Below are 18,998 nucleotides of genomic sequence, written 5' to 3' on the forward strand. Positions count from 1 at the left end.
ATTCTTATAGTCCTGAATCACACAGATATACTTGGGTAGAAGGGAACACTGAGGGGTGGGAGCCATGGTGATGGTGATTCCTCCTCTCTGTTTTATACCTAACATTGTTACATCTCACCAGAACTTTATTTACAAAGCAGAACATTATTCTACCATTCTCAGTACTGACAGCAGTTGCAATGAGGGTCTTCCACTAGTAAGGGCTGAGCTTCTGTGAGATCTTAAACATTTCAATGAAAAACTATCCGAATGTACCAACTGAGGAGGGAAGACCATAGTATTATCTCATATGGCTTGCTCTTCATAGTTCTTCGAAGCTTAGTGGCCTTTGTAACGACTCAGCCCATTCGCTCCTTCCTACCTCAGGCTACAGACAGCACTCTTTTCAGTTTCTAGTTAATCTCTGTTGCAGCACAAATGCTCCAAATCCCCAACTTCTGCAGGCTGTAACTGTCATAGAGGTGTGCCAGCAGCAGTCATGCACCTGGGAATGCGTTCAGGCACTCTTGTCCTGGTCTGAAGTGGGCCTGCAAGACTGTGTTAATACTGTGCTCGCTTCTTAGAAAGAGAACCCCAGAAACCTTCTGGTTCTCCAGTGTGACACCACATATTGAGGCCCACTAATGGGTGACACAGAGAAGGAGCTAAGGGATAGTCTTGTTTCATAATCAGAGCCCTACTGTCCCTCATCCAGCTAGGATGTGCCAGTTTCTAGCTGTTCTGATGGAAATTATAGCAAACTGCTTTGTTACATGCTATAACAATCACTGTGATACAAACACTTCTCTCTCCACCCACCTCCACATACACAGCTGGCAATGAATTCCTAAGTAAATTCCTGATTAAAACACACTCACACACAAAAATCTCACCAAATCTGAAAATGATGGCTTATAAGCTACTTGTTTGTAACCTTTGCGGGAGAAGGAAGGGGTGGAGCTGGGAAGCATGGGTCCTCTAAGGTCTCAGTTTCACACCCCCTCAGTCACTATGACCTTTTGGTCAGAGGTAGCATGCAACCTAATCAGACTGAACATTTGAGATGTTTGCTGGAAGCTTGTGGGTGTGGGCCTCACTGCTCTGAGTAAGCTTCTAGAAACTTCTGTGTCTTTCACTTTCCTTTCTAGGTATAAATAAGAAAACATATAGATTTAGTGGGGCCTTATAGCCAATCTCTGGCTGTGAAAGAAGCAGTGTTATAAGGAACATAGTGTGACAGGGGAACGACACCTGTAGAAAGTTGCTGTTGAGTCAAACCAACCCAAAGTCTACTCTAGGTCAAGTACCAAGTCCACACTGGTGGCTGGGGGGCAGATTTTCTATTATTTGAGCCATTGCTATATCCTTTCCTGAAGGTGCAAAAGCCAGGGCAAGTGCGGCCAAGACTTCTTTTGAGAAACAAAACTACAATTTCCCGACTAATTTGAGATGGAAAAGGCATTCTTCATTACATTATTCACCAGAGACTCGAAGTACAACTGTGACTCTGCAACCCTCCAGAGCAGTTTCTCAGCAACAGGCTGCTACACACAAAAGCAAATGTAATGAGGGGAAATTTGGTGGTTTACCTGCAAACAGTGCAACGTTGGCATGCTTGGCATCATAAGGGCATCTGGCCATTCCACTAAACTCGTCCCCAAAAGGTTCCAAAGTATCGATCTAAAGGAAATGATAGGACTGAATTACAAACAACTACCAACAATAGTAATGGCAACCAATACTTATAAAGCACTTACTGTACAAAGTAATCCCCACACACTTGCAAATAATCTGTACGAATACTCTCTGAGGTAAACCTATTGGCTTCAGATGAGCAAACTGAGATATGTCACTTGACTAAGGTTCTATAGTTAGGAGAGTATGAAATTCAGTCACGTCTGCTTGATTCTCTACCATAAACAGAGTCCATGTCCTCATAAAATGTTCTAGAAATAACCATTCTAAACCAACAAAATTCTAAAACACCCACTGGGAAACTCTCCCTGCCCAATTATCTGTTGAACTGTGAATTCTGTAGAGCAGGATCTTAGTTTCTGGATTTGTTTTCCCTGACAAACAAACCTTACCTTTGTGAGTTAAATAAATCCCAGTAAAAGACATTTGAATTTACCTCAGGTTAGCTGACAAATAGAGGAGGATCAGAAAGGTGAAAAATGTGGGTGCAGGTAGAACCCAGGTGGCCTCTGCACCTACTTTAGTATCATGGGATGCAACTTTGGAAGTAACTTAGAAATAATAATCATGAGTATCTGGAAAATGGAGGCCCACAAGGTGACGCCTCATGCTGCTATTTGAGGTCTGCCCCCAGTGCCCTGCCCGTGAGTTGTTTGACCAAATTTGGAGGGAAGGTGAAGAGAGAGAGAGAGAGAGAGAGAAAGAGAGAGAGAAACCTGAGCCCCAACTTTATAGTTTCACAAGAAAACCTGGTAAGTTGCTTTTTTCTTTGAACAAGTGGAAAAGTCAGCTCAAGGCTCTTACCCAAGTGGCTATTACTCCCTGTGTCACTCTGCAGGTAATACACAAACGCCTGACCCCACAGGCATTTGTGAATGTGGTAAAGCCTCATTAGTTATTCACCAAACTCGTTTCCTCTTCCTCTGGATCACACTAAGTACATTTTCCTTGCAGCCAGTGTGGTCATGTGACTGTGCCGATGGAAGGTGAGCATAAGGCTGTACGCCACTAACCAGCCTTGCCTTGAAAACCTCTCTGTGTCTGCATTTTGCTCTTTCCATTGTTCTTCACCAGATATGGGGATTCCAGGATCCCAGGAGATGGCAGAGGCATGAGCGGGAAGGGGCCTGTCCTTCTGAACAGCCTCATGGGACAGACCCATCTCACTGACTCACACTTGACTATGAGGTGAGTTTGGTTGCCTTGACAGCTGACATGGCAGCTCCTGCTTTAACCATGCCTACTTCATCCTTACTCGATGGGGTCTTCCTGGCATGTGAAATGTCAGCACACTGAGTCCATAAGATGAGCACCCTATCATTAGTGCTTTTACACTCATTTGTGGTTCAGTCCTCCTTAGAGTTTAAGGATATTTTGTTTATCATCTGGGAGTGGCAGTTTGACTGCAGATATGAAGACTGAAAGAAAGATAAACCTAAACTAGCACTGGGACTGGGGAGGCATTCACAGACAGGCTGTTAGCAGAGCTTCAAGCTGCCCAAAATCAAGGTGTGTAAGGTTGCTGCTCAGGAGGAAAGAACAAGGGTCTCAATTAACAGTGCCATTCAGTCAGTTGTGCCTTCTGCCCTAAAGTCCCATTTCAGGGATGGGACAGACTTTCCCTATGTCTAACTCCCGCGGAAGCCATCCTAGGATTTTAAACTATAGTTGAGATCACACAAAACATAACTGTGCTTAAAACACAACTGCTGTTAAGGGAGAGGCAAATCAGACATCCTTCCCCGAGCATGTTTTTTGTGAAAGTTGTTTCCAGTCTATGGCCATACCACCCTGAATGTGCCCGATCTCCTCTGAAAGTTGTTTCCATATACTATATCCCAACAAGAACTTTCTGTTGAACTATGACAGTCTTTGTGGTCAGTGGATCTGGCAAGTATTCAGAAATGGTGCTTAGCATACGATGATGCAACGCAAGTGCCCTTATCCCAAGTGGTGCATGCACTAATCCTGACAATGGAGAGGCAAAATACAAGGTGATATGGTTTTTTTTACAAAAATGTACCTACTCCTAAAACATGGGGTTCAGTTATGGATGGTCAAAGGCAGAATGCTGGAAAGTATTAACGTACTAGTTTGTGATTTAGGAATATCCAGAGACAAAACAATGTCATGGTAAAATGCACTTTCCATGAAGTAAGAACTAATCCTGGTAGTAGTCATCAAACCTCTAATTTAATGACAGCCCTGGAGAAATTAAATCCCCATAGGGTACAGATAATAATAAAAAGAACTGGCCTGGCTTTTGCAGAAAATTCATGAGTACAGGAGTGTGTGGAGTGTGGCTTTAGATATATAGTGGCAGCTTTTAAATTCTTCCCCAGATAATCTTATTGGGGGCTATAATCTTTCTAACATGTTCTGCTTCCTTTTCTTTTAATAAAAATTGTATAACTCAGGACACAAGGCAGAGGCAGAGACTGAAAAGTTGTCATTCTCTTGCTTCAAGTTACTCTAATAAATCTGATGCTTCCTTCTGTACTATGATGAAATGAGTTTTTCAATGGAAGCCTGGTCATCATTTTCATCCTGAGTCTGTGATCCTGATCTGTTGATAAAAAGCACTTAAGAGGGAGGTTGTCATTCTCTCTACAGCCAAATATGTTCTCTCCCACATCATCTACAAAGTCATGCTGTGCACTGAGTGAAAAAAGAACTCCTCTGAGCAACTGCTGTTTTCAGTGACAGGCATAGCAAAGGAAGCATGTGAACAACATTCCAGGTGTAGCTTCTGAGAGGCCCAGGCTCCTGAACCATGTCTCTGCAGGTGTGGCTACAATGCATGAGAGGTGAAGGCATCAATGAAGGTGAAGCACTGTGGGAAACAGAACACGCATAGGAAGAATGACTTGGACCACTTGTGGCCTGTGTATCACAGTGCCAAGAAAACCTGTAATCTGTCATGAAAAATAGCTTCCCAGCTAGGGAATTCCTTGGGATGTGTGAGAAGCATTCATCTTAATGAGTCCTAAACAATGACAAATAGGGAAGGAATATTAAGTGGGAGAACTGAAGTTAAGTCTCCAGCTGTGTGTTGTTACTGGCTACAGGAAGTATTGGGGTAGATGGGTTACCTCTATTATAAACAGATAAATCTTGTCATTATTTTAAAATTTAATCTTTTGTTCAGGATAGACTTTTTTGTACTAATTTTGATTTTTAAAAATGTTGCATGAAAATAATCAAGTTGATCTTAGTGACTGTATTTTGCAGGGGATCCTTATGTGAGGGAGGATGAAATGAGTTTTTTGGTTAGTACCTAAGCTGAGTACCTCACTTGCCTTCCCCTAAATTTGGCCCACTGGTGCCAGTTTCCAACCAAAAGATGGAAAAGGTAACAGATCCTCCCTTCTATGCTTCTGCCAAAAAAAAGATAGCTTTTTGTTGTTGTTGGTTTTTCTGATAAGCCTAGTGATTGTGATTCCACCCTGTCCTTGCTTTTCTCATTCTTCACACATGATGGCTGGACTTCATGAGGTGGAACTCAAATCTATATTTGCCCCACATCTCTTCTTAAGCAAGCCTTTCATTCATCCATCTTCTTGCTAGAGATCTCCATCCATATGTGCCTCCCGGGCCTTGCCCTCTTGCACAATCATAATGGGCAGAGCAGAGCACCTGTCTTTCTACTCCAACCTCACTGTACTTCTAATTCCCTGGCTAGAATGGTGGCAGCCCAATTTGTTCATGCTCCAAGGAATGGCCAACAGGCATTGTTGACTCCTCTATTCCTTCTTGACTTGTGGTCCTTATAACTATTAGCACCTCCCCCCTTTGTCACTTATGTATTTCCTGCATCTTTCTCTTCCCTTCATCCCTGCGGCCACCTACCTCTCCAGTCTCTTTCTCTTATCACTTGACCTTGCATGGTCCTGAAATTCAGAACCAGATGCAGTTTCTCAGGCTCACAGGGTACTCCTCATACTTTGCCTTTGTCCATGCTGTTCCCTCTACCCATGATGCCCTTCTCTTTCATTTGGCTAACTTCTAACTGTCCTTTAAGACACAGGTCAGGCATGACCACATTCATGGTTTATTCCATAAAAACGAGTTAAATACCTGTTTGGGGAGGCCCTAGGCTAGGTTCTGGACAATCATGGATGTGCCTCTGAAGCCCCTGGTTCCTTACAGCCAGGGGCATTCATGCTCCAGGTATGAGAACAGCTGGTGAGAACTTTGAAGAAAGAAGGGAAATTATGTACTCCTTCCTACAAATTCCTCCACACTTCATCTCAGCTGTGGTTAAGAACTTTTGTGCAGCGCCTCCATACTTCTCTGAATAATGTCACCTGGCAGCCAACTCATGGAGGTGTAGTTTTCTTCTCCCTGCCTAAGGTGGAGGCCTCCTCTCTGTCTTTACAACCTCAGTGGGAAGTCAATGCATGCTTTCTGACTGGGGCAGAAAGAAGAGATAAGAAAAGCTAACAGAGCAGAGCCAAGGCTGCAGGCCACCAGACTTCTGCTCCTTCAGCTCCTGACCTCCCAGCTTCCACAGCAGGCCTCCATCAGCTGAATCCAGGCCAACTACATTTACTAACTCTTTGAGAACTGATTTTTTTTTTCCCCTTCTGTGAAGGCCACGGTCAAGTAAGCTGAGTGCTAAATGGAATAAAATTCCCATGGTCTTGAAAATCTTACCAAGAGGAAAGTCTATAGTTTCAAACAGCATGCTTTGAGATATCTTTTAGAAGAGAAATCCCTCAATTAAGTGTGTTTGTATGCTCAGAGGGGAGGTACTGGGGTGGAAGGGAGAAAGAAAGAGAGAGAGGAAATCCATGTGGTATTACCACGTTGTATGTATTCTGCTCTTCTGAACAATAAAGAATAGAGTCTTACAGAAACTACCTTTGCTGGGTAGGCTCTTTAAAGATGTGTCAGTCAATCCTGAACAAACAGGAAGCTTAGAAGCCTGCTCAGGATCACTCATTGGGAGCCGTACATTAGGTTGAATAAGTGAGAGGAGCCCAGGTGGTGTTGAATTTCCACCCCCCCTAGGTTGCTGCAGGAACACCCACAGTAAATTATGAAATCCTCCTGGTGGTGAGTTTCCAACAGACAAATGGCCTCACCTTGTAGTTTCTACAGGAAGGGTTGAAGGCATTGGTTCCACAGACAAATAACGTGTCATCGTTTTTCTTGAGAAGGACTTTAATAAAGTTGTGGCACTCATCCTGAAAAATAATTCAAACTGTTTTTTATTGAGTTCATTGAATATGGCCCATTCATCACCAAATACTGTGATCTGCCAACGGGAAGTGTAAAGTGAAGATGGCTGAGGAGTTCCCTGTTCAGTGTTTGAGTTGTTTCTGATGTTTCCCCAAAAGATGATGTCAACAACTACTGTTTCAACAGTAAATAAAAACACGGTAGACAATGGAAGAGTATGCGTGTTTTTTATGTCACAGAAGGAAAGCAAGTTGGAAATGCCAGCCTCCTGTCATAGTAATTTTAATGCCAGATGCTCCAGAGTCCCTTGATGTACAGACTTCTGATGGAAGTATGTTTTTATGTTATATGACCACAGGCACAAAAGCCTCCATGTATGTGGCAGCATTTTATGAGTGCTGCCCCAGACTTCCAGCGGACCGTAGCCTGGGAGGTGGGCCATGGGACCCAGCACTCAGCAGACTTGAGCAGCCAGCTTTGTGTCCCTAATCCTGACTGCACCTAAGTCCTAGCAGCTGTCGTAATGTTTCATCACATTAAAAGCAAACTATTTTTGCAAATTAAAGCCTTCAATAAGTTGATGGAAAAAGCAATTACTGGGAAAGAGGGAATAGCATGATGCATTCTGCATCAGAGATAACTGTCAAAAACTTAACCCAAAGTGGCAGCCCAGGAGAAATGAAAATTGCCTACCTTATGTTTCCCCTTCATTCTGCACGTGTCGACATCAGCCTGTCTAGATTTCCACGTCAGTTTCTGCAGGGATCAAGAAAGAAATCAATTAGAGCCCAGAGGTTGTTGCACTGGATTTTAGAAGTAAGAGCTCCCATGGGGAGAGGAGAGGTTGGATTTCTCGAAAGCTTTCCACACCCTTTCTCCATGATTAATTCACCATAACAACGAAAGATTAGAGATGGAAACACTCATTTAATTTTGAACTCTTATCTATCCATTAAATACAAAATGGTCTTCTCTTTGAGATAAAGGAGAAAAGGAAGAATAAACAGCATGGTGATTTCATATAAAATGCCCAAGTTAACTTGCTAAATTATGATAAAATACATGTCCCTGCCCCTTTCCTTTCAGTTGATAAATTGATTTTCTTAAGGAAAGCTTTTTTCCTTGAAATATAGAGGTTACTTTCTTAAACATAAAGGGGACATTCACCTGAGGTGGACACTGATTTAATTCAGGTTAAGCCCTTCACATAAATTAAATGGCAAAGGGATGTTGGTTTATTAACTAACACACCTCCACGTAGAGTTCTGAGGAACTCGTAAGTTAGACTTTCTGTCTGCAATAGAGAATGAGCAAATTCCCGAAACACAACTGTCAAATCACACCCCACGTTGCCTGGTGGAGAAATGTTAACAGTGAAGTATGTGTAGAAGAGATCTAGGGGACACATTTTTACCTAGGAAAATCAATATTTTCCTGGGAGAAAACATGGCAATATTTTATTGTAGGATTTTTAGAAATTGCCAAAAACCGCAAAATGAATATTCATGGATCACTGAATAAAATATGAAGTACCTGCTTCTTAACATGTATGGAACCCTACCCTACCCCCAAATTACCTAACAGGTGTGTTAGCATTTCCAAATTAGTATTAGGCACATCATCTTGAATACTGCATTTAAAATACATATTCTCTCCAAAAACTATCCTAAGGGCCTCCATTTTAGAAAGATGGTTTTAAAACAACTTACTTTGCTACAATAAATTTCCTCTGTGTGAGATGTGTCTATATCAACAGTATAAATATGGTCCCTGTAAACAAAGAAAAATTAAGGCAAGGTCAAACACAAGAGTCAAGACAGTTCCTTTTCTGATGAATGAGTTACAGCTCATTCAGTGCAGATTAGCCTATAACCATGTTTTTCAAAACCCAATTCTGGCTATCCACATGCCAGAAAAAGGAAAGAGCTCTCAGCTGAGCTTGAGAACTCTGAAGGTTGAATTGTTACAAAGACTGGATGCAGATGGGTTCCCATGCCAGGTCAGGATCTGCAAATCCACGATATTCAACATATCACGTGTGGTCCTCAAAGAGGCCAACAAAGCTAATCTCCCGCTCTGTCTCTTTTAGAAAATATGTTCTCACTCTTATCTCTGATAGTTTGATTGACAAGATGAGGATGATGAAGGTAAAATTATTTCCAGAAGCCACCCTTTTCTTCACAACACAATGGTCAATTAAAGTCTTAAGTGGACTAGAGCTGAAGTTTAGTCTTCTTGCTTAGGTTCGCCCTCCTGTTTTCCTGAAGCTTCTGCTTGCTGCCAATCCCCCCTTGGAAGGGGAGAAACAGAATCAGCAGCTCAGGTATGGGGCTATATTTAAACATCCCCTTATGTGTGAAGCAGAGTACAAGGGTGTTTTTGTCTGGAATTCAGAAAAAAGAGAAGAAAAGAACTACACTCAACAGAGGAGATGGGGGGTTAGCGAGGGAAAGCCAAACAGCTCATTTTCCCTTGAAATAACATTGACTTTTTTTTAAATGCAGGAAGTCCTGGGGCTAGAAAATTATCCACAGCTTTAAACCAGGACCTCAGGGTTCCTGCAGACTTTCAAGCCCCCTCATTGCTAAAAAGGAAGTGGGGGGCGGGGGGGGTGAAGAGGAAGAAAAGCAAGAAAGGAATCATTCGCAGGATGAATATATATATTCAGTTCTTGGGAAATCTGTTTGCTCCTGCTTTGGGGGAAAACACAACAGAGACAAATAAAAATAAAAGCAGACTTCTCGTGTGAAAATAGAAGGAGAGGGCATGGCTGTTGTCCTACAAAATTCCTTGCCTGCTACTGAATCGTCTTTAAAGGGGTGTGTGTGTGTGTGTGTGAGTGAGAGAGAGAGAGAGAAAGAGAGAGAGGGTAAGAGAGAGAGAAAAGAAGGAGGAGAAGAAGGATGGGAGAGGAGGAGGAGGAGAAGGAAAGGGAGGGGGAGGGAAGGAGAGAAGAGAGATGAGAAAGACAGGGAGTGGAGGGTGGTAGCGGGAGAAGGAGGAGCCTATTTTGTGGACTGCTGCATTGGGAAGCTCTTTCAAACTTCAGTGGGGTGCCAGAATCACTCTGCCCTTTAATTTTAAGGCAGTTTATTGCATTCGTTTATTACTTGTTTGACTTTATAGAGGTGCTGTGTTCAGGCACATTATTGGACTGGAATTACCTGTGACTTTGCTATCAGTTTGAGATGACTCTTGGCTTTTCTTTGCCCTGCCTCTCCTCAAACTTACATAGGAGCTGAATATATGAATTGTAAATTAACAACTGATTAATATGCATTGGCAAGTCCTCAGAAAGCTCTTAGATTGCCCCCTTTTGGCATGGCCTGTTTATGTTAATTAGTAGTTTAGAGATTACAAAGAAAGAAGAATTTACAAAGTGGATAATATAATAAAAAAGAATTGGACGAGGTTCTTGCCACCAAGTCCCACTTAGTCCCCAGGGTTCTGGATGAGACATGGCTTTTGATTGCTGACACCAATTGTCTGGAAGAACTGGGAAACCTTTTAAAAACAATTCTGTGAATGGAATCCCCTTTTGGACATGGCAGTCTCTTTCAATATCTGAAAAATCACATGGCCCCAGCAAATAGAAACAGCACTTTATGGTCGGCCATAGTCCAAGGTCAGGGGTCATTTCCAACCACCATGTGTGCATCCCAGGATTCATACGATGTTCTTCCTGAATTTAGTTATTTGAACATAAACTGACTTAATCCTAGGACTTCCTCTTCCCTCTTCACTGAGCTCCACTGGATTCTGTTGCCATGCTTGAGCCTACGGGAAGGATTTAACTTCAAATCATGTTAACTTGCTGCCTAGGAACCTGGATCTCTCAGAGCAGTGTTGGGAAATGTGGAATAAAAAGGTGAAGCTCTAAGTATGGCAGTCATGGAACTCCTTTGGGAATTTTTCTAAAAGTGTGTACTGAAGGGAAGTGGCTGCGTATGGAGTGAAAGCCAACACATCAATGCTAGCATGTTACAAACTCAACCTTTAATGAAAGGTGAGTCTGTTTCATAGTTGTCAAAAAGGAGGGTTTTCTTTTCTTTCTTTTCTTTTCCTTTCTTTTATCTCTCTTTTTCCCTCCCTCTTCCTCCCCTTGGGTGGGGAGTTCAGATGAAACTGTCTAGATTTTGATGAACTGGAATAAGGTGTACTTTTAAGTTTGCATAGCACCTGGGTCCCGACACTGGTGTTGACCTGGGTCTGCAGCCCACACCTACACTAAATCATCAGGTACAAGGCCTGTCTGCTATGCTGTTTCTGTTCCCAGAGCCTTGATTGCAAAGTGAACAATTCATAGAAGATTCCATTGGGTCTCACAAACCCATTGTTTAATCATTTGTTTGGATCAGCCTTTAGATCATTGGGTACAAATGAAATCATCTAGCCTTGCTACATTTGGGAAGTTAAGAATGATATTTAAGAAAGAGCTGCTATGCTACCAGAAAGGTGGGTACTGAGACCTCACTGGAATGTGTCATAATGAATGCCACAGTGACTCTGCTCTTGGGCAACAGCTATTAGAAGGTAATTATCAGGACAAATAGTCCACATCTGTCCACAGTAAGCAGCCTAGTACAGGGAGTGGCAGTGTTACCTTCAGAGCAAAGCCACCATGCTTCAAAGCCTGCTTCTATCACTGGGTCCAGTCTTTGCACCTTGGAAAAACCCCTATTATTCTTCCTGTAAGACATGTGGAAATAGTAGCTCCTTCTCAAAGTTCTTTCCAGCACTGAACAAGTTGACACTGATAAAGAACTTACAACCGTATTAGTAACTTACATGCACATTCTAGTGCTGTATATTTTTGAAGTTAAATATTTTTTAAAGTTCCTATATTTTTAGCATTGCTTCTCTTGAACAAATCTGGGTTTTTCTCAGGATACTTTAATCGTACCCATGACTTTATAGTCTATTTTATAGAGCTTGTCACCTTGGAATACCTAAGTGCTTCTAAAGAACCAGGCACTATTTTTATTTACCTATGCTTTACCTTTGCTCGTAGCCAGGTACAAACCTCATCTTGATTTCTTTTTCCCAGTGTGAAACGAATCATCTATCTATACCCAGGTAAGACCCCAGAGGAACACCACAGGATCGTGTTCTGTGTTACTAACCATTTGGACCCCCCAAACATGAGGGGGGAGGTCCATATATTGTTAGAATCTCAGTGGGTTTCATTGAGCTATTCACCTAAGTTCTCATTTGGCAGAGGACACTATAGGCAGAGAAGTTGTAGTCCAGCTGAATTACGGGTAGGATCAGAACAAAAGCCCTAATCCCACGTGACCCCTGTTTAGGCAGTATTCTTACCATGCTATTCAGCCCAAGGACATCAGTGTATCTAGATGTCATTTCTCCAACAGATGGGTATTTTTTTTTTTTACAATAGCAAAATAAAAACCCTTCTGAAACATACACAGTATTATGGTTTCTCTGGGAGCCACTGCCATTCTTTCAAAGCAAGGACAAATACTGCATATTCACTGCAAAAATACAAATAGATTTAATATACACACCCCTGCACACACACACACACACACACACACACACTGTATAACACATGTTTACACGTTCAACTTAATTTAACAAATAAGTATCAAGGAGGGAAGCCCTCTACTGGGTGCTTGGGTAAATATTTGCATATATGTTCAATATATACACAGAGGATTATTTGAGTCTAAGCTCCAAAATATGTAATTATTGCTTGGTAAATCCACATAAAGTTAAACAGACCCAGAAAATCTTCAAAGAATGATTGCTTGACAAACTAAAGTAGCTTTTAACTCAAATAACAGTTCGGGAACCACTAGTTCTTAGACATGATGCATGCCTAGTGAAATAGGAGTTCAAACAGTGAATCGTCGGAGGGCGGGCGTGAGGCACAGACCCCTTACCTAGCAGCAACGTAGAGGGTTCTGTTCATGATCACCATCATCTGGATGTCCAGTCTGTGCCTCTGTGTGGTGTTCCGTCCTGGCTTGTGGCCCACAAACACCGGATACTGTTTTGTATCTGTGAAAAGAGGGGATGGGGCAGGAGAGGGAAATGCAGATCAAGCCAAGAATCTACAGGGCAGGGTGAGGAGGGGGCTAGCCACAAGACAAAATCATGTTTAATTCAGACCATGCCACTATTACCCATCTCCAAAGGAGCCTGTTATTTTAGGAAATTCTGTGTCAGGGTGTTCTCTAAGAATGAGCGAATTACACTTCATTTCCAGATGCCTGGACTTGGGCTTCTGAGTGTCACAATTTCTGGGGGGTAAAGTCACTAGTGAACCCTTTGCATGAAGGTGCTCTTTTCTCCCACAGTTTGCTTTTCATCTTTGGTGGAGTGCTAAGCCCGAGGGGGCAGGCTGCCAAAGATCTTGTCTCTGGACAAAACTATTTCAAAGTTGCCTTCCCATCAATCAGCACAAAGGCAATGTGGTCTGGAGGCGACAGCCTTCGTCCAGGAGCCAGAAGAAAAATACAGTCTCCACAGGCGTCCGGTTGGAATAATCTCCCATTGAAGGCAGCCCTGCTAGGATGGCTGGCATTCTAGAAACTGTGGGAAGTTCACTCTGGAGTTAAGCCATTGGTTAATCTCACAGAAATGTGGGCCTTGACAACACAGGGTCAAAGTGAGTGTAGCCAGTCGGTGATCTGGAATTTTCTCCGACTTGGAGAGACTGTGAGCACATTTCTCCTTTCCTATAGTTCTCTTTAGCTGAGAATGCACAATATGTAATAGTGTCTGATCTACAGAAATCCCTACACCTCAACATCTGTCTGCCTCCAAACCTACAGACTCCTGCACACTGACTGTCCTCCAATACAAGGAAAGGAAGAAGAGTCACATTTAAAAGGTAGTGTTCTCCAGGGAGGGGGTTGGGGTGTGAAAATGGCAAGAAAACCTAGAAATCCATTCATAGACTTATGCTCACACCCCTCGACTTTAAATCCTGGAGTATCTGAGCATTGCTCTCCGTGGTTTATGGTCAGGGAGTGTTAGTGTACTTTACTCATGAGCAAGCTTGCTATGAGATTGCCCTCTGCCTTTCCTCAGTTGCTCTAAATTCGATGAACCCATTCTTGAGGAGGTTGCTAAAGTGATTCCTGTGTCTCTATTACCATGGACTTAAAGAATAATAAAGCATGAGTTTCAGCAGCATGGTTGGGCTGGGGTCCCTTCTAAGAAATCTTATCTCAAATGGAGAGAGACACTGGACCGGGGCCCTCTGCACTTTTGTTCTCTAATTGTCCCATGCATCAACCCTGCCACCTCATCTTCTTGTGAAATCATCTCCTTTTTCAACCCAGAGAGTCCAGCTGAAAGCCAGGCATTGATGGATCTTGTTAGTATCCCGTATTAATGTCAAATATCCTTTGTATGGTTGTTTGGGGACAATTACTGGGAATAAAGATTCTTGGAGAAACCATTGTCTTTCACCGTTACTGGGATAAAAAAAACACTCAGTTTTTTGGAGCACAAAAAAGTAGTAATTGGATTGGAGTCTGGCACCTTCTAACACAAGTAGAGCAGAAAGCCTTAAAACCAGCCGTATGGGGGAATACCACTATTACTTGACTATTGCTGGCATTGTGTCTTACACATGTAATCAATACATGGGCCTTATTACAAGACATAAAGGGGAAATAATGGTACTTTAGAGAAAAAATTTACTCTTAAGACTTAGAAGTTACATCCTTGCTAGACCTGGGTAAAGACTAATTTTGAATTTCCAAAGGACCTAACTGTTTAAACCTCTGTCCTCTGAGAGTCTACCTGAGTGTTAGAAGGACACCTAAGTCACTACTCTTTCCCTTGGGGACCTTGATGAGCGTTTCAATGCCCACACCAGTCCCTACACACCATCTGATGGGAATGTGTACAGATATCCTACCAATTTGACTAGACTTGAGCTATCTGCCTTCACCACCTGCACAGGTTAAAGGACCAAGTCTCCCTTTCTGCACAGGCCAGAGTCTGCAAGAGAGAGTGGTGAGTTGTGGTACTCACAGTTGCCATGCGAAATACTGATTGGCTCGGAGTCCTCGGGGAAGGCGGCCCCAGCTAAGTGCAGCAGTGTCAGGTGGAGCAGCAGGACTTCCGGCCTCATAGTAGTTCAGCAGGGAGACGCCGTCTCTACTTCACCCTGGGGACAACGCAGAAGGTGTCAAGTCAGCTTTGCTCACCGCCATGAAAGGCAATGGTCTCAAGGTAACCGTGGCTTCTGTCCCTAGGGAATTCACTGATTCCTGAGTTTTACATAGGGAACCTGTGTCCAGCACCCACTGTATCTGAGCTTCCCTCAGACATAGGGCACAGCCTCAGTTCTCCTGACTGAGACACCACAGGGCATAAGAGCTGTGTCTCAGTGTCGGGAAAGTGTACCCCAAAACATGTGGACCACCGAGAAGTTTTTTTTTGTTTTTTCTCAGCAGGTTTCTGGAGATCACAAACTGCCCCCTCCCAAACATGTTTCGTTGGGTCAGGATCTTTCAGAAATAGGAAGTTATAGCTAATATTGAAAAATTAGATTTCTGATCATAATCTAGGTTTCCAGCTCTTTAAGTAAAAATCAGAATATTGACCACACTGGTAAGACTTACGTGACACATGTCCCAGGCACCACGTCCATAGCCCCCAGGAGGTGCTTGAGTGCAATATGCAATATGCACACACACACACACACACACACACACACACACACGCCCCACACCTGACCCAGTCACTCATTTCTGTTCCCTGCGAAAACCCTTAAGGGAAAAGTTCATCCCTGGTTTATGTAATTCTACAGTGACCTTAGGCATAAATAAAATCACACAATCTATGTTTAAAGAGAAGTAAGAGCTGGCATGGTGACTCAAGCCTATAATCCCAGCTACTTGGAAGAGAGAGATTGGGAGGACTGAGGATCAAGGCCAGTCTAGGCAAAAAGTTAGCAAGACCTCCATCTCAACAAACAAGCCAGAATTGGTGGTTCACAGCTGTTATTCGAGCTACACAGGAAGTAGGGGTAGGAAAATCTCAGTTCAAGGCCAACCCTGAGCAAAAAACGATAGATCCTACCTGAAAAATAACTGAAGCAAAAGGACTGGGGGTGTGGCTCAAGCGGTAGAATACCTGCCTATCACAAGAGGACAGCTCTGAGTTCAAATCCCTAGAACTACACAAATAAAGTATGTTGATCCTTTCAAATTCTGTGAAGAATATCCTTTCAGATTCTGTGAAGAATATGCTGTAAGGAGGCTCTAAAACCCCATCCTCTATCAGTATGACAGAGTTAAAAAAAATCTCTATATTTTAGTCTCAGACAGTACATCGTAATGAAATGGGAGCAAATAAAAATGCCAGATATACTGTTGTACCCATCTGTAGTTCCTTAAAGATGCTCCTTGTGTGTGGAATAGTGCTAAATCTTAGAAAGAAAAATCCCACTCGGGGCTGCTGGATACATTGAAAAAACACTTGCACTAATGTATCATGTAACTCCGGAATATTTCAAGTAAGTGTTGATTTATCAGGAAATTAATGTAAAATGGGAAATCTTTTCATCTTTTCAGAGTAGTAGTCTTTGAAGTCACCTGCCAAAGATTATCCTTTTTGAACAAAGCTATTTTATTGTAAGTCCGTCAATCATTTAAGGTTTGTGTGCAGAAATGTCAAACTTAGTAACCTTGGTGTCTTTGAAAGTTAACTTGGCAAACAAACTGCTAACTTTTGCTTTTTTTTTTTTTTTTTGGTACAGCATTTAATATCAGATACCTTTGTCTCTTTTCTTCATGCCAAAAAAAAAAAAAAAAACATTAACAAGTCCCAAATGCTGTGGCGTAACTTATAATTTCACAGACACAGCTGGGTCTTAATCATTTCTCGAATTGAAAAGTGCACATTAATTAATTTGCTTTATCTTGAAAATCAAAGAGGGAAAGAAATTGAGAGCAAAGCCCAAACAATTCCGTACCTCCATCTCTGATGTGCAGATTAAAATCAGACTTTAAATGCTCACTGTTCACAAGAGCAATGCATTACCGAGAGACATAAACATGCATCTACAGGTTAAAAACGAGGCCATTCACTCATTTACTTGCTTCTTACGTATGGCGTCTGTTCAGGATGACATTACTGGGGGGATCAATAACAAGAGTAAGTAAAACACAGACAAGACACAGGACACAGTCACGGTACAGGTTAGGTGAGAAAGCATGAACAGGAAGAAGCAGCGACATTTACCAAGGGCTGGGGGCAGAACAGCTGCATCGCACAGAAGAATTCTGCCTTAGAGAATCTGCAGCATGCAATGGTACACAGAAGGCCACTCAAAATAGTGACGCTCCTTCCTTCCTCTAGAAACCTAGAGACACACATGTATGCTTTAGAGAAGCATTTTTCTAAACATGACAAATGGGTCTCTGTATAAATGTCCTCCATGCTAACAAGACATGGTAACAAGACTTTATTCCAGCTTCCAATTCTAATCCTTTCCACCTCAGGATTGCAGGAGTCAGATGCAAAATTCTCAATCCTTGACGCTCTGAAGAAGAGTGTCTGCATGCAGCAGAAATCTATCATGCAATTCAATGACTTCTTTAAGTCCTTCCAGATAGCGAGGATCACAGCTGAGATGTCATTGAAATATCTCTAGGTTTACAGTAGGGCTCTCTGCCAGGAAAAATAGCTGTTTTAGGAGTCTTTCTATCATCACATCATCAGGCAGTTAACATGTACATCACATGGGTGAAAGTGTCTGGAAGAACTGGACAATTTTGGCCTGTCCACACAAACACTTTAAATTTTTCTTCAGCTGAAGTTTTGATATATTATTTTCTCCCTACTCAACTTTGGACCTTAATCCTTGTAAATATGTAGACGATACATTTTCTTGTTGAAATGATGACTTTGTAGAAGAATCCCAATTCAATTACGTTGTCATGTTCCATCCCACAGAACATGCACTGGGTCTCTCACCCAGGATCACAGCAGTACAGACATGTACCAGCCTAAGAGAACTGAAACACACTGGAACTTTCCAACGAGGTTAAAGATATTGAATTAGCTGTGCTGCTGCAGCTGGAGAACTTGTTCATGTCATTTTCAAAGCTTTGAAAAGAGCAAGCAACATAGAGTGTGTTTACAGGTGTGTGCAAGCATTTGCCATTGACTTGTGATGTGCTTATATAGACAGAATACAGCATAGGCCTACACGGCCACTTAGAAAATCAGGTAAAGGAATACCACAAGTCTGAGGATCTAAACAAAAACCTTTACTTCAACTGTAAAAATATGCTTATTGTGCTTGGATTTTTCATCTAATTATCTCAGCCTGTCACCATCCTCAGCCTGAAGTGACTGTAAAATACACTGTTACTATAAAGTTATAGTCCTATTCTGCCCTGGCCCACAAAGTTCACAGTCCAACTTAAGCAGATTCTTAACGTCAATGAGCACCTACTTTGTGAATTCACTGGGTCTAAGTCCATTTAAAATTAATTTTCCTTGACTTTTCTATGGTCTCTGAGCCCACGCAAAAGTACTTTTTAAAAAAACTACTTTTTCCAAATAGTTGTGACCATTGGCCGCCGTGAGCTAAACAAGCTATGCGAAAAGCTGATTGGCTAGGAAAGTCGCCTTCAGATATCCAGGTGGAAGACCTGACAGAGGAGGTGTGTCCCAAGGTCCTACTCATGTTGGTAATTGTGTTCTAAAATGGAGTCCTCTCAACAACAGGAGCTTACACACACACACACACACACATACAACACAACACACACGTACAACACACATACAGCACACACACAGGCACAGACACACACACTTTCCTTCCATGGATCCCGTCATGTACTAGGCCATTGTGCAGGCAAAGCATGAAGCAAGGAAGGGGTGTTATCGAAACTAGAAATGATTACAAAGTTGCAGAATGAGGTCACCAATTATTGCATCTGAGTTGTAATAAATAGGGTTAATTTCATAAAACCCACAAGAACTTCCCAGGCGTGATAAGCCTACCCAGTCAAGTACCATTCAGGGTTAACCCGGATACTGGTCTAATTGTCTGCCCAACTATTCTCCCAAAATCTTACCCTGAAAAGTGTTCTGGGGCTCACAGAGTAGAAGTACTTGTCCAAAACTGGCTCATAGAGAAAAAC

At 42.3% G+C, this 18,998-nt stretch overlaps 1 protein-coding gene across 6 annotated transcripts in view; it reads right to left on the minus strand.

The window, feature by feature from the left end:
• Sema6a (semaphorin 6A) overlaps nt 1-18,998 on the minus strand; it is a 122,681-nt gene that overhangs the window by 45,881 nt on the left and 57,802 nt on the right. For all 6 annotated transcript variants that reach the window (XM_074056994.1, XM_074056998.1, XM_020171574.2 and 3 more), the window contains exons 2-7: nt 14,869-15,004; nt 12,762-12,879; nt 8,568-8,628; nt 7,552-7,614; nt 6,762-6,863; nt 1,569-1,659 (exon numbers count right to left, since the gene is read on the minus strand). In XM_074056994.1, the coding sequence (XP_073913095.1) occupies nt 1,569-1,659; nt 6,762-6,863; nt 7,552-7,614; nt 8,568-8,628; nt 12,762-12,879; nt 14,869-14,968 (535 nt within the window). In that variant the 5' untranslated portion in view covers nt 14,969-15,004. The remainder of the gene's footprint in view (nt 1-1,568; nt 1,660-6,761; nt 6,864-7,551; nt 7,615-8,567; nt 8,629-12,761; nt 12,880-14,868; nt 15,005-18,998) is intronic.

The sequence above is a fragment of the Castor canadensis genome, chromosome 16 (genome assembly GCF_047511655.1).
Source record: "Castor canadensis chromosome 16, mCasCan1.hap1v2, whole genome shotgun sequence".
Classification (NCBI taxonomy): Eukaryota; Metazoa; Chordata; class Mammalia; order Rodentia; family Castoridae; genus Castor; species Castor canadensis.